General features: G+C 34.4%; 1 protein-coding gene across 1 annotated transcript in view; it reads left to right on the forward strand.

Moving 5' to 3' along the window:
• The first annotated feature begins 8,717 nt into the window (after positions 1–8,717).
• The window catches only part of LOC129228393 (uncharacterized), a 35,559-nt gene continuing 27,971 nt past the window's right edge, over positions 8,718–16,305 (forward strand). Inside the window, exons 1-4 of the mRNA XM_054863071.1 lie at positions 8,718–8,926; positions 9,492–9,945; positions 11,165–11,390; positions 13,926–14,033. Coding sequence (XP_054719046.1) covers positions 8,913–8,926; positions 9,492–9,945; positions 11,165–11,390; positions 13,926–14,033 — 802 coding nt within the window. The 5' untranslated portion in view covers positions 8,718–8,912. The remainder of the gene's footprint in view (positions 8,927–9,491; positions 9,946–11,164; positions 11,391–13,925; positions 14,034–16,305) is intronic.

A 16,305-nucleotide genomic window follows, 5' to 3' on the forward strand; every position in this document is an offset into this window, starting at 1 on the left:
AAATACTTACGTTGCATAAAGAGAAGATTTAACTTGGAGTTTTATAGCTTGAAGGAATATTAAAAACGATACATAAGTCATTTTTTGTCAATGATCTGCAAAAATAAAAGCCCTAACATTGAAACATAAGTTAAAATGGGTTTTAATATCAAGTCACATTTATTTAAAAAAAAAATTTCTGCAACATACAGCATTTATAATACAAATCACATGTTAAGACATCCTCACGTACATCACAAGTTCACAAGTGTGTGTTTTGTTTACTTCCACTCGTCGCCAAGCACGAAATTGATCGCGCCAAACCGAATACAGAGATCAATCGTTAAAAAAATTTAATTTACACAATTTAAACTTTTGCCTTGTCTTAAAGTGTTGTTTTTCAATAACGTTGTGATTGGAATAATCGATTTAACAGGAAAACTAACTATAAAAGACCGAAATAAAGTGTCAGAAGGGAATTTCAGCACACCAGAACACATGTTCTTGATATAATTACGCATTAGGTAAAGAAATAGGAATGGACTCACTCAAGTTAAGCTACATACGTATAATTTGAACATTGTAGAACAGTAATATGAGCATTAAAATCTTGGACTCACCTTTAATTTTCCAGATTCTGGGTTTTTCCACAGCACTGTCATACGCTCCATGTTAATCCTACGGGAGAAGAAGAAACACTGCCTCAGGCGGTCTTCGACCAATAGGAAAATGATGCCGCGTTGTCGCAACTCTGAAAACTACGTTTTCATATAGGGACTCTAGGTACCCTAAACCCAGAAGGGAGTTTAGCCTTGCGGGGGACAGCTTCTTCTACATATACACTCTTGTCCACCGCTGTTGTGAAGGCTAAAAATAGAACAGGAGCCTATGTCGATTGCAGAGTCTTGGTGGACGGAGGTAGTCAAAATTCTCTCATTTCTAGAGAGTGCAGTGATCGCCTAGGGCTGACTTTGACAAAATCGCTGCATTGCATTAGCGGAATCAATGGCGTGAAAGCGGAAACTCCGCTCTTTGAAACGGAGTTAACATTTACTCCGTATGTTCCAGGAGAAATCTTTACAACTAAGGCATTAGTAGTAAATAAAGTTACGTCAAATTTGCCTAATTTTGAAATTCCGGTAGCTAACTGGCCTCATATTTCAGGGCTTACTTTGGCAGATCCGTTATTTTTTAAACCTGCGCCTGTTGAAATTCTTATAGGAGCTGACTTGTTTGCGGAATTAATTCTAGATGGAGTCATTATATGGGTTCAAAGGGAGAGCCTTCAGCTATAAATTCAAAATTGGGGTTTTTGTTAACAGGTAGAGTTTCCACTCAAATTGAAAGGACAGACAATGTTTTTTATTGCTTGATGAGAGAAAATTATTTCAAAAATTTTGTGAGCTTGAATCGATTCCAAATGATCATTTACTTTCGAATGAAGATCAAATTTGTGAAGAAACTTATAAATCTACAGTAATTAGGAATTCTTCTGGTAGATATTCAGTAAACCTACCATTTAAATCTAATCCGTCATTTGGTGACACTCGCTCACAGGCTTTAAAACGTTTTGAATGCTTAGAGAAAAAGTTGAATAAGAATGAATCGTTTAAAAATCAATACGTTTCGTTTATGAAGGAATATTTAGAATTAAATCACATGGAGAAAATTCCTTCCGACTCATTAACTTTTGAAAATTGTTTTTATTTACCTCATCATGGGGTTTTTAAAGAAAACAGCATCTCAACTAAACTGCGCGTTGTTTTTGACGCTTCTGAAAAATCTTCTCTTGGAAATTCGTTAAATGATGAATTATTAATTGGTCCGAAATTACAAACTGATTTATTTAGCCATTTAATTAAGTTTCGAACTCATAAAATCGCATTCTCTGCAGACATTGAGAAAATGCTTCGCCAAATCAATATGTCAGAGGAACACTCAGATTATCAGCGCATTTTATGGAGATTTTCTCCTGATGACCCTATAGAAGATTATAGACTCAAAACTGTTACCTATGGCACCGCAAGTGCCAGCTTTTTGGCAATTCGGACACTGAAACAATTGGCGCATGACGAAAAACTGAATTACCCATTAGCCTCTGAAATCACTTTAAATGATTTCTATGTTGACGATTTATTGACAGGAGCCAATTCTAAGAATGAAGCTTCGGCTATAATTTCTGAAATTAATAACCTAATGCAGAGTGGTGGATTTACTTTGAGAAAGTGGTCATCAAATTATCCTGAAATTCTTAATGATCTTCCCGATAATGTAAAATCTAATTCTCATTCTGTGATGATTCACGATGACTCTCTAAAAATTCTTGGAATCATTTGGACAACTAAAATTGATTCTTTTAAAATTAATGTAAATTTAAATCTAGAGGTTATTTCTAAACGTCAGCTACTTTCGGCTATAGCACATATTTTCGACCCCTTAGGGTTTTTATCCCCCTCCACTATTCTTTTAAAAATTCTTCTCCAGCAACTTTGGAAGGATAAACTTTCTTGGGACGATCCCATTCCAGTCAATGTGCTAAATGTTTGGAACAAATTCAGGGAAGAGTGTCACATTTTAAATGACATAACGATTCCCAGATATATCAGTTGTTATAGCTCTTCACACTTAATTATTGAGATGCATGGATTCTGTGATGCCTCTGGAAAGGCATATTCTGCAGTGATCTATACCAAAGTGATTAGACCAACAGGAGAAATAAAGACCAACCTAATTACTTCAAAAGCTAAAGTTGCTCCTGTGAAACCAGTGACTATACCACGATTTTAACTTTGCGCTGCCGTCCTACTGTCCAACCTTTATCGGGCGGTTTGTTCAGCTTTGAATATCTCAATTTCAAAAAGATTCTTATATACCGACTCTGAAATTGTTCTAAGCTGGTTTAAAAATCCTAGTGCAAAACTTGATAGTTTCGTCAAAAATAGAATTGCGACAATTCAAAACCTAGCTGATGACGTTACATGGAAGCATGTATGTAGTGAAGACAATCCTGCGGACTGTGCCTCACGTGGTATATTACCGAGAAAATTACAAAATCATGAACTTTGGTGGTCAGGTCCCTCTTGGCTATCTGAAGAATCATCCTCACCAGAGAACAAAGAACAACCTGTAATCCATGAACCATGTGATCCCGAAAACTCTATAACCGCACATGCTGAAGTTCAACAAATTCCTGATTTTATGCTCCATTATTCCTCATACACTAAACTCATACGAGTAACAGCATGGATTCAACGATTTATTTTCAACCTGAAACATCCAAATTCAAAGCATTTAGGTTTCCTATCTGCTGATGAACTACATCACGCTACTCTTACTGTAATACGAACTGTTCAAGGAAGTGTTTTCCACAATGAAATAAGCTCTTTAAAATGTAACAAAGTAATCCCACGCTCAAGTAAACTAAATTCTTTAAATGCGTTCTTAGATCAAGGAGGTATCTTGCGAGTTGGTGGCCGACTGTCCAAGAGTCAGACTCTCTCCTACGATCAAAAACATCCGATGCTGCTGCCAAAGAGCCACGTAATTACAAAACTTATAGTTCGGCATTACCATCTTACATATTTGCATGCAGGCCCACAATTGCTTCTGGCAATACTCCGCCAGAAATTTTGGATACCTGATGGAAGATCCGTAGTGAGAGAGGAAACAAGAAAATGCCTGACTTGCTTCAAATTCAAATCCAAGGCGAATCGACAAATAATGGGGGACTTGCCACTTTCGAGAATAACACCTTCTCAAGCATTTCAACAAGTCGGAATCGATTCTGCTGGCCCCATCCTCACAAAACCTAACTTGAAGGCTTGAAGCGCTCCAAAATCAAGATCAAGTCTTACATCTGCCTAATAGTCTGCATGGCAACAAAGGCCGTTCATATTGAACTCGTGTCAGACTTAACTACTGACGCTCTAATTGCTTCCCTTCGTCGTTTTTTTGCAAGACGGGGAATTCCATCCGACATTCACTCCGACAATGGCACCAATTAAAGGTTCTGCAAAATATCTAAAATCCTTATTCAATCTTTGCAAGTCCGAACCCGTCAGTACATTTTGCAGCCAAAAATTCATCAAATGGCATTTTATTCTACCCTATTTCCCAAACTTCGGGGGACTTTGGGAAGCATCGATCAAATTAACAAAGCAACATCTTTACAAATCATGCAAGTCAGTTCTTTTAAACTTCGAAGATCTATCAACTCTTCTTACGCAAATTGAAGCAATTGGACCATGACTCCTGACTTTCGGGGGCGGAGGATGTTCAGTTCTGTCCCACCCACGGAAGAGGGCACCACCTCCCCCCGACTAAAAGAAACAAACTTCTGTCTCCTCGGAATAACGGGGAGACTGGATAGGATCGTCCGCCTCTTCGGACGCTTATGTAAACGCTCCAACTCATTCTTTAATTCCATCAAGTAATAAACAAAATCCATTAAACCAATTCATGTTTCCTATTATTAATGTATCCAATTCATTATTCATTACCTTTCCAGCCTTCCAACTACGCTCTGCGGGTAAGTCATCATTTTTTAACTATTTTTTATAGGCAGTGCCAGCTCCTTAAGATCTATAATCCATGCTAACTATCATACATGCAACATGTTTTTATTTTCCCCTTTCCATGATCACTCACTTTCCCTTTTGTGAAAGTTGATTTCGAGTGTAATTTCGAATGCATTTGTTCTATGAACAATTTATTCCAACCACCAATTGCCGAAAAATGTTATGATTTCTTCTTTAGTTATTTGTCTGAACTGTACTAAATTTTGACAAAAACTTTTTCTTGTTAGCATAACAAATGGTAAATTGTTGTCACCAATATTGGTTTGTTGTCCTGTCTCGCTATTTAGCTTTATATTAGGCAAGGTAAATATTTTGAAATTATGTAGTGTCTTTAAAATTTGCATAGAGGCAAAGCATAATCAAATGAAACATATTTTCATATTTGTTACATAATTGTAATTGTAAAGAATTTCGAAAAGAAAGCGAAAGCAAAGAAGAGAAATTAATAAGATTGAATTTAGTCAAGTTTATCGTAAATTTCAAGCCAAAGGGCTCATTAAAAGCAAACACAAACCTCTCCCGCTCAAAGAGAAAATGATGTCAATATTAGAAAAGTATCTACTCTCGGAAATAAATTACAACTAGCCATAACACCCAATACAAAAGAAACACACACACACACACAAGACACAAGGATTTATCTCAAAAATAACACGCAAGAGACTGGCGAATTATTTGAAGATGGAGAACTTCTAGACTTTTAGAGGAGGTGTATCGAGTCTTGTTAACAGTACCACCGACCTGCCTGAATTCACGAAGAGTATTTTCAACTGTATTAAAGTTGACTACTAAAATAGGTTCTTGGATTACAGACAATTCAATGGATGCATTATGTTTTTTACTAATATTGATTTTTAGTATTTCATTTTATATTTGTTTACAATCCGTTTTCATAAATAATACAATTTTTGTACAAAATGATGAAATGTGGCAACGCAACAATATGCTTTCAAACTTTTTTTGAGAAATTTAAAATACCGGTATTAATACCGGTGTTCCGGTATCACGTTTTAAAAATACCGAATACCGGTATTGAATTTTTGGACCGGTGTTGCAATCCCTAGTCCTAACCACTAATTCTCTTAGTAACACCATCGAAAAAAAGAAACAATTTCGTTTATAGGACCTCAACTCTAAACATTTCTACGGAAGCGCTCTAGACCCCCCCCCCCCTCTTGTTCCGTTTCCAACGTTTTTAAGATTTTCTAAAATTTCAAACATTTTCCGGAGGAGATTCTCCAAATCCTATGCAGTCATCCAGCATTATAAGTCCTATTAGTCCTATAAATGCATATTTAAAGTTTTCAATTCTATTTGGGGGCGGGGAGAGAGATCTCTAAAACGCCCCACCTTCAAATTGTATCAGATAGTCTAAAATTTTGTTTTTAAGACCTTAAATTCGAAAACTTTTCTGGAGAGTGACTCTTCAGCTTTCCTCCTACTTTATTAATAATCGTCTAAGATTTTGTTTTAGGACCTCAATTTTTAAATTCTTTCCTGAGAGCGCCCCCAATTGCAGCCCTTCTCCAACATTTCTAAAATCGTCCAAAATTTTGTTTTTCGACTCCAATTTCGAAACAAGTACCAAAGAGAATTACCGAACCCTATTCTTTCTCGTAATGTCATCAGAGATGATTTCCAATTGCGTATTTTTCAATATCAAAACCTTTCTGGGGAAAAACGGTTAAACTCCATCTATATCCGGACGTCAAAAAAGATGTCCTACAATGTTTTGGTTTTCGGTTTCGAAAAGTTTCCTCGCTGAAGTCACCAATCGCCCTGTATCAAAAAAAAAAAAAAAAAAAAATAGATCGTTAAAAGTTGCGCTGTACGATCTCAATTTCAAATAAATTTCAGGAGGGCTCTCCCGACTCCCACCGTTCTCCAGCATTATTAGTAAAATATCGTCAAGAATTTCGTTTTAAAAACTAATTTCTATGGGGGGAGGGGGGTTAGCTTTGCGTTATAATTTCTGCAAATTTTCTGAAAACATAAAAGTTTTGTTGTATCAAATTTTCATGAATCAGATCAAAGGTACTGTAAACTTATTGCAAACTATTAAAAACTTCTCTTGGATGCATAACATAAATATTCGTTGTTTAATTTAATTATATTTTTATAGGTGTAAAATATTTTTCTACAGTTATTGCTAAAACTAAAATAATTGTTTGCTAGAAACACTACTAATTTTGAGACCTGATTTTTTTCCAAGGAGTGTAGTATTATAAATTCAAATTTTTAATACAATAAAGATTGTTCGATTACAAATATTTCTGCAATGAATGCAATAAAAGTATGTTCTAGTTTGCAGTGGGTTCACAATACTTTTTGTTAAAAAAATGGCTACTTATTCACTAATTTGTGGAAAATTTGGTACAACAAACTTTTCTATTAGTTTGCAGAATTTGATGCACCTAAGCAAATTTGCAATGAACCTGCAACAATTTGATATGACTTACAGGACAAACTTGCTGCAAGTTCAGTTCGTGGGGACTACAAGGCTTGCATCAGACTTGCAGACTTGTCGCATCCATTTTGATGCAAGTTTGCAGAATAGCAAAGCAAGTTTGCTGCAAGCAAAAGAATGCTATGCAAATTTGATATGAACTGGTAGCAAATTTGATATGACAAAGCTCAGTTTGAAGCAAACTTGTCACAGCAAAGCTTCACTTGCTTTGAACTTGCAGCAAGTTTGATACCACAAAAATGACTTTCCTACTGGTTTGCAACGAACTTGCAGCAAACTTGATAAGACTTGCAGGACAAACTTGCTGCAAGTTCACTTCGTGGGGAAAGCAAGGCTTGCATAAGCTTGCATCTCGTTTGCATCTGACTTGCAGACTTGTCTCATCCAATTTGATGCAAGTTTGCAGAATTGCAAAGCAAATTTGTTGCAAGTTTGCTGCAAGCAAAAAATGCTATCTGGGGGAGAGTTCCCGAGCTCATTCCTTTCTTAAACATAATCAAAGATATCATACAATTACGTATGTAGGACATCAGTTACGGAAATTTTTCTGACCATGTACTAAATGCCGTTACTTATTCCCGTTAAATAGCCTTAGATGGCCTAATATTGCATTTCTAACGCTTCAATTAAAAAAAAATCCTGGGGGAGCACCCATCATAAACCCTCTTTTTTGAACACCATCGAAGGAAAACAAAGAAAGAAACCCATTCCTCATTTTGTCCAACAGGGGGAAGCACGAAATCTTCAGCTATCACTGGAAGCTATACGCCTCTGGTAATGGCTGTGGAGGGGGGGGGGGGGGCGATTTTGATAGAATTCGGATATGTGAGGTGGGGCGTAAATGGATGTTCATCCGGCCCTGCGAATAATTAAACATTAATTTTATCTTTTTTGCGTAGAAGGAGAAGGAGAGAATGGAACGTAGCGAACTGATCAATAACCTGCATCTGTTGAACATTTTTAATTTAAAGATTTCCTTCTGAAAGAATTAAAATCTTTTTTTTCACCATTATATTTGCTTTTTCTTATTAAAATAGCTTCGCTTTCCCAAGAGGAGACAAGACGTTCTTTTCTTCTCTTTGAATAAGAGGCGTGGAACTCCTGAGCCTCTCTGGTTGCACCAAAAGCTTGGTGGCATATTGCATAATATTTTTTTTTGTAATTTTGAAGCTAACAGTATGAAACTTATTTGTGAGCATACGTAACAAACTGGAGCTACATTTAATTAAGTTCACTTGGGTAAAAAGAATCAGATTACGACTCTACTTTCCAGAAGTAAATAAAATCAAAATACAGAAGAGCGAACGGAGTGTTACCTAATGAATGGATTATTACTCCTTTACAACATTTATGACTTGAAAACTTCCAAAATACCAATTATTTTTCGCAGCACCATCAGAGTGTGCTTGGTTTTGTTTTAAGCCGCAAAGAACGAGGGAGACGAAACACGAAAGAAACGCTCGAGGAAAGTCCGGCCAAATACCCGCAATGACGTCACGTGAATAGAATCCCTGTCCTCTTGGGTATTTATTTCCTATAAAAACTTTTCGAAACCTTTTTTCTTTGCTTACACCCACATAATTAATGTTATATATTATCCGTGTGATGAATTACTACCATGTTTGAATCGTTTGAAGATTTTTGAAGTGACTGAAATATTTTGCTTTAAAATTAGGCAACACTCTGTTCTTCTGTATTTTGTTTTTGTTTACTTCTGGGAAGTACAGTCGTAGTCTGATTCATATATATTTACATATAATGTTTTTACCCAAATGAACTTAATTAAATGCCAGCTTGTTACGTATGTTCGAAATTTTATGGTTTAAAGCAAATTATTCGTAAATTATATCGACTTAGATGATCCTTATGAAAAACAATCGCGTCTAACAATGACAGCCTCCCCGTAAGTACATCTAGATTCATTTCAATCATTACAAAAGTTCGAACGAAAGAGTGTTGTTGCTATAGTTTAGGTACAAAACAAAACAAAGCATTGCATGCTCAGGTTTTTACTTTTAAGGTGGTGTCACAGTAGTCACTTTTGTGCACCAGTGTCCAGTACATTTTCTGATGTCTATATGTCTATTCCTCCGATTGAATTGCAAGTCATGACCACAATTAGTCAGGGAAAGTGAAGAGTAGATGCAATCCAAAATTTTAGGTGGTAAATTTAGCACTCAGAGAAGTAGCACTCAGAGTAAGAAATATGGATATCAAAATCGGACGTGTCATTTGAAACTTACTCATATTGGGGGAGGGGGATTGCTAAACTACATGCTTGTTGTCGGAAAAAACATTAAAACATTTGTAAAATGCTCAACTATGTTCTTTCATTTGGTGCCCAGCAAATATAATAGACATTCTTAAAATGCAGAAACGAGGCTAATTGCTTGCTTTTTTTTTTTGAATGAGACTTTATTTTGCCAATCTGAATGTCTTAAAGGACGTGCTTATTATTTTCTTTGCAGGAAGAACCGCAGGTCGGAATCCATGACTTCTCGCTTCTATGCGACAGACCGTGAAGATTACCGCGTCCATTCTTTCATTGATAGTGCCACAAAGAATCGAAAAGTTGATCTGCATGTCCGACAGTCAAGACACCTTCCATTCTGGATGTGGTACATTGTTGCAAAATGCAATGGTATTCCACTTCACAATAATTCCAAACCTGTCCTTGGTACCATCCTGCATGCTATCACCTTCGGCTCTGCGCTCACATGTGCTCTGTCGTACATCTGGTTCATCACGTATGACATCATCTCTCCCAACACACCGTCCGATATCCCTGGTGGCACTATTGGAATTCTCTTGGTAGGTTTGTGGTGCGGCTTTGGCTTCTACTGCAAGGACTTGTGTGGTCGCCTACTGATGCATCCTCGTTTCCTCAAAGACATTCGCATGCATGCAAGGACCATTTTCAAAGTGAGTCAGCTGGATTACTGTGCTAGAAAATGTCTATTTTTCTTTGTAAAAATGAAATTTGTTTATTGTATGATATTTATGGTTATGCTGATTTTCTTTCTGTTCACATTTATTACTCTTCATTATAACACTCCATGAATGTCTTGTTCATGTGCTATGCCCATGAACATATATGTGTCTTGTTCATATGCTCAGGCCCATTATTTGAGGAATCCTAGATTTTAGAAACATAATGTAAATGTACATTTGTTCATGAATTTTATTATTTTTTCCCATATTATGTAGTGAGTAGGTACCTTTTTACACAGATGTTAATTCCATATTTCTTTTTCTTCACGCACATTCGAAAAAAAATTAACACGGCTCAAAATTTGTTGCAAGTTTGAATTTTAGGGTCTTACTTTTTTCCCATGACTTAGTTACTTTAAAGCTTTCAGTTTCGAAATTAGTAAGAAATATTCAGTAACTAACAAACTGCAGGGGACCCTGGGAGGGAAGGGAGGAGGGGGGGGGAGGTTCCATGATGCAGGCTGTCCCATTGATATTATGAGAAGTGGGTGTTTTAAGGAGTGTTCTTTTCTCCTTTTTTTTTTGGGGGGGGGGCAGGGGGTATGGTATCTCATAGTATTTGAGAAGGCTTCAGTAATTCTTTTGAACAGTTTGGTACCCCTGCATCACGCATTACATTATTGACAACATAATAACTATTAGTCTATGAGTATGACTTGCAAGTGAAGCTTTTTCTAATAGTTTGTCTCAGTTTTATATAGGGCCAAATGTTATATAGGGCCTTGTGTAAATTACAATATAGGGCCTTGTGTAAATTACACAAGGTAAAAGTTTTATGTTTAATATTCATAGAAATCAGGACACTTGTGCGGAAAATTAGCTGGCTGTTAATGAGCTTTTGTAAAGAATCAAAAAGAGCTATTAAAACTATTACTTAACTAAATAACTCTACAATTCACATTTAAGCTAGCTATCTTTTTTTTCTGAAACTTATTTTCTGCATGTGCAAATTAGCTCTAATATACCATATGAGAACTGATGTCCGGAAATACCTTTCGAATAGCTAAAGTAGTTTGCAATGACCAGCCTAGCTGGGCCCGGAGCCTGTAGTTGATCATTGCATTTATATTTGTATTTATTTATAAGTTTAGAACACTTAAAAGAAACACAACAATCTTAACCATACTTGTATTTGAATTCCTTAATGTAGGTGAATGGTGCTGTGCTGGTTTTTCTGCTGGGTCTTCTTTTTGTGGCAGCTAAGATATTAGAAGATGTGGATTCATATAAAGCTGACCAGTGCAGAGCCATTGAACTAGACCCCCTAGTCTGCCACACACTCTGCTTCTCCAGTATTATTTTCACTGCACTTACCCTTGTGTGGCATTCTTTTGTTGCGTTTATCTTCATGTCTGTCTGCCGGACACACACTATTGGTAAGAGAACTTTCTGAGACTTTGAGTGGACAAATTTGTTATGTTCTAAAAGTCAATGATACCATTTTCAACTAACATTATGATATGGTGTAGTTAAATAATATTTTTATTTTCTATAATTTGAAATTTATAGAAACTATAAACTTTGTGGTAACACCGCAGTCCCTTTGGTAAGATGTTGTCTTTAATCAACATGAACTTGTACTTGATAGAAAATTGTGTAATTTAATTTTCAACATTAAACTGTTAAAAAAAGCAATGCAACTGATAATGTTTTATCTCAGGTAGACGAAATGCTGACATTGACAAAAAAGGAAAACCACAAGCGTGTTAGATTAACTGTAAATGAATAAGTTTAATTACCCTTGAATTTATTCATGTTATGTTTGTGTCAATTTAATAAAGAACAATGAAGGCGATAAGGTTTTATAGTATGTTTTCAAAGAAATCCAAGAACACTCTAGAAATTTTGAGCCTTAGCTTTGTCAAATAAAAAATATTTCCTCTTGTAATCCTGAAATAAGTATACATGGTTCAAAGGCTTATGGTAAACTTTCAAGACTTATTTCAATGCTTTATGGACATAATGAACTATTACTTATAAATAAATATGTGGGGTTACCAACCTTGAAGAAACAGTTTAAAGAGCATCTGTGGTGATTTTGAGAAGCATTTTGAAACTTTGCGGAGCAGCTCGATATTTTGCATAAAATTCAATGAAAAAACTAAAACCACTTACCTAAAATTATTTTTGAGCTTTGATAATCATTTTAAGCCCTATCATGAAAATAAAAAACAGCTTTTTACACTTAGTCATGCTTGAAAACTCTCGGCCGGGAAATGCGGAACAAAATAACTTTTTTGTGGAGCTGCGGTGTTTCGCTACTTTTGAGGAGCAATTGAACAAAATGCAGAGTGGTTGGCAACCCTGAAATATGTTTTAAATTTTTATTTATTTATTAATTTATTTATCCTTTTTTTTTTTTTTTTGAATGGTTGCTTAAAGCTTATTTTTCAGAAATAAAATTATTTTTGCATACTTTGCTTGCTTTAACTTTGTTGACTTTATTTCTGGGTACAAACTTTCTGTTTCATTATGTGATTTATTTCTCTAAAAATTTCAATGAACTTAAAATTATGTGTGACTTTTCAATTTCATGCGCCACTGGTAGTTTAATAGGTAGGGCATCAGACTTAAAATCAAAGCGCCCAGTTTCTAAAGTTTATCAGCATTAAAAACCTAAAGTACATGTAAAGTAGTTACTCCATAAATCTATTTATCTGGTCTGCAGGCCATTAAGTAGCAGTTACCATGGGTGCAGAGTTATTAGAGATTTCAATCAGAACTGTGCCCAAATTGTGTTGGTGGTTGTAAATGCTACTGCGTCTAATACTTAAAGCCAAAAGCTGGACCCTGGACCCCTGCCCTTATACCTACTTTCACTGGACTTGCGTCTTTAATATTTGCTTTAACTCCTATTCGTTCTGAAAATGAACTGATGTGTGCATCGCATGACTTCCTTTATGTCAATTTAATTATAATAGTACCTTGGAGTAAGCAAAGTCACACTTTAAATTATTTTCACCCTCAGTTTGTTGCGAACCGAAGCGAAAAAACATTTTATACAGATTAATTTTCCCAATTTTGGCAATTTTAATGTGAATCAATGATTAACTCTCTAAACATTGCCAACAGTGGCCAAAATAAAACCAGATTAAAGAAAAAACGCCAAGTTTTTTACCAAGTTGGAGACAAAACTGGCAACCAAAAGCTTGGCGATATATCGCTAAGTGTTTGCCAATTTATAACACCACTTGAGTTTGCTTTGAAATTAACAATGATTTTCCCTCAAAAAGGTGTAAAAGTCTCCCTTTGGAACATCAGAATGCAACCAAAAGGAGAAGTGAACAACTAGACTCCTTTTGGAGTCTAGGTACCAAATTTCAACTTTCTAGGACCTACGGCTTTTGAGTCATTTCAGGGTAATTTAACACATTTATGTAGAGTCCGTAACGTGATCTTTTTTTGCCAAAACTTTTTAATTTACTTTTTGATTTGCATATTATTTTATTTTGAGCTTTTCTTACCAACACGTCAACTCAAAATAATTTGAAAATCAAACAGTATATTAAAAAGCTATGGCAAAAAAAAGGTCCCGTTACGGACTCTACATAAATGTTAAAAATACCTTGAAATGACCCTTTTGAGTTATGCAAGATATATATGCACATACGGAAGTCATGAGAAAACTCGTTTTAATTAACTCGTGGATCATCAAAATAGATATTTTGGGTGTCTATACATTCTTAGGCATATATCCACGTGTAGTCGGTTTGAAAAAAAAAATCAGTATTGATTTGGGGACAAGCCAGATGGAAATTAAGGCTGATTTTTGGGTAAGAATGTTTTTGCAAATACAATACTTAATTTTCTATCTAAAAGGAAGTAAAAAGGATTTTTTGTCTCCCAAGTGGCATTGGTAACTACTACATCACTTTTATTTCAATTTAATGTTAGTTGGAACTTGCTTACAGGGCTTAGGAGATTCCTTAAGGAGATAGAGTGTGATGCTTCCAGGGTAGAGAGGCAGCTTTCCTTTTCTCATCAGATAACTGCCACGAGCCAGGATGACATCTGGCAGGGTGAGTAAACTTCAGTAACAGCCCCTCATGTAATCTTCTTTTTTCACCTTGATTGCTTTTTGTTTTCATGACATTCTTATTTGCACGGAATCATTCTCTGATTCTTGCATTTTTATTCTAAAATAATTGCTAGAGCTTTGTCTATTAACTGATCTGAGTAGCTGTAAAATTATGACTCAGAATAAATTTCCCATTTTCCTCAGTCTGCAACCCTTCATTTGGAGTATGCTGCCGTGCTAAGCATAATAGTATCTGCAATAGAGCTGAAAATGAGAAATTGATGATTATAAAGTTTTAGAACTCATTTCTTTGACTTGTTTCTTAATTAAATGTTCAACTTGCAATAGCCATTTTGTAAATAACTTATGTAGGAGCATATTCTTGTAAAAGTCTTTATTTAAAATTAATGAATGTAGTTACAACAAATTTTCTCTTCAATAACATTTTTGTATACTAGGTTCATTTCACTGTAAGTGACCATTACTAGTCATATTTAGGGGTATCTGTACAGATATGACAAAAAAATGAAAACATTAGTAAAACATGCTTAATGTATTGTTAAAAAATACTGAAAATATCTGTTTTATTTAAACTTGACGGTTGCTTTATTTTGTTAAGTCCAACGGGATCTGCCTTCTAAAAAATACTTTTTTCAAAATTTTAGACATTTAAACTTGTAATCTATAAAAATTTTATGTTCTTTATGTTCTAAGAATGTGTTGAATTTTTGTACAATCATTATTAATGTTTTGTTTTCTTAATTTGTTTTTACCAAGAATGAAGATAATTTTGACAGCAGACAGTATTTAAACAAAAAAAATAATTAACCATAGAATGAAATCCTTTTTTTTACATAAACAAATTAAGTATGAATATTTTACATGAATTTTACTTTTTAAGAATTTACATTTTAAATAACAATTTAAATAGAAAGAGCTGAATATTTACTTGAGCATTTATTATGCAAAGTTGTATTAGTTTTTATTATCAACCTATATACACTATTCAATTAATAGGTAAACTTAATTTTAGTGCTCTATTACAATAAACTGCTACATTATTAAATATGCTGCTTTATTAAGGTATAAAAGTGGTATCTATATAATTACTAAGGAAAAAATTGGGTAACTGCGCAGATAGCATTTAAAATACTTAGTATTTGTCCCTTACGTTCAAATTGCTTTAGCAAACTATACAAAATATGCAGATGCCACTTTTTTTAATATATCACATTCAGAAATTGCCAAAAATTTTTAGATTTAGGTTAACTAAGTTAGTGATTACCACCCGGTGACAATAACTCAATTTTGATTAAATGTGCAGGTGCTACATCTGCACTTAGCACGGATATGCTGTTATTTGTGTTCTCCTCATATTAAGAAAGATATTTCTTTCTTGGAAAGGGTTCAAAGAAGGGCTACTAGGCTAGTGAGGGGACTTTCAGATTTAAATTATGATGCCAGACTTAAAAGTCTTAATATGTATAGCCAGGGGCAAATAGGATTCAGAGAGGAAATGATTCAGTTGTTTAAACTTTTCAAAATGAAAGATGTTACTGGGTTAAATTTTTCACAGAATGTTGGAAGAGGGTTCATCTTTTCAAATTATTCAAATCTCATGCTAATCTGGAAATAGGAAAAATGATTACTTTAGTAAGGTTGTGGGCACTTGAAACAGCTTACCAGAAGAGGCTGTTACAGCGTTCGCCCATATATATCACGATATATATCCGATATTAATTTTGAAAATGTCGTAATATTTTGATATTTTTTATGTTTATTTTCTCAACTATGGTATTTTCAATATAAAGATTATATTACTCATAGTAATATTGTTCATTTATTATTAAACATAATTAAAAAGTTATGCATTACATTTTTATAATGTATTAATACATCATTAATACAGCAAAGTAATAAAATATTCCTTTTTTATTTTATATTCACATAAAATGATTAGTAATGTAACAATTTTAATTCATATTAAAAGCGCCTGATTAAATATTACATGTTGATCAGAAAAAAAGAAAAAAGAAAATGTCTTATGACTGTGCACCAACTAAAGTATATTTTTTTATTTCTGAATCATATAGCTATGTAAAAGCAGCTAACTGAAGAAAAATGAGTACAACAGCTAATACTAAATGAACTACATTAACATTAATAAAAAAATTTTTAATGAAATATTAGGTATAAATAATGAAAGAAGCATTCATTTTAAGTCTACATATTGTAAGAACAATGTTTAAGAAAATAAAGAGTGATTTGAAGAT

Source organism: Uloborus diversus, chromosome 8, assembly GCF_026930045.1.
Source record: "Uloborus diversus isolate 005 chromosome 8, Udiv.v.3.1, whole genome shotgun sequence".
In the NCBI taxonomy this organism is placed as follows: Eukaryota; Metazoa; Arthropoda; class Arachnida; order Araneae; family Uloboridae; genus Uloborus; species Uloborus diversus.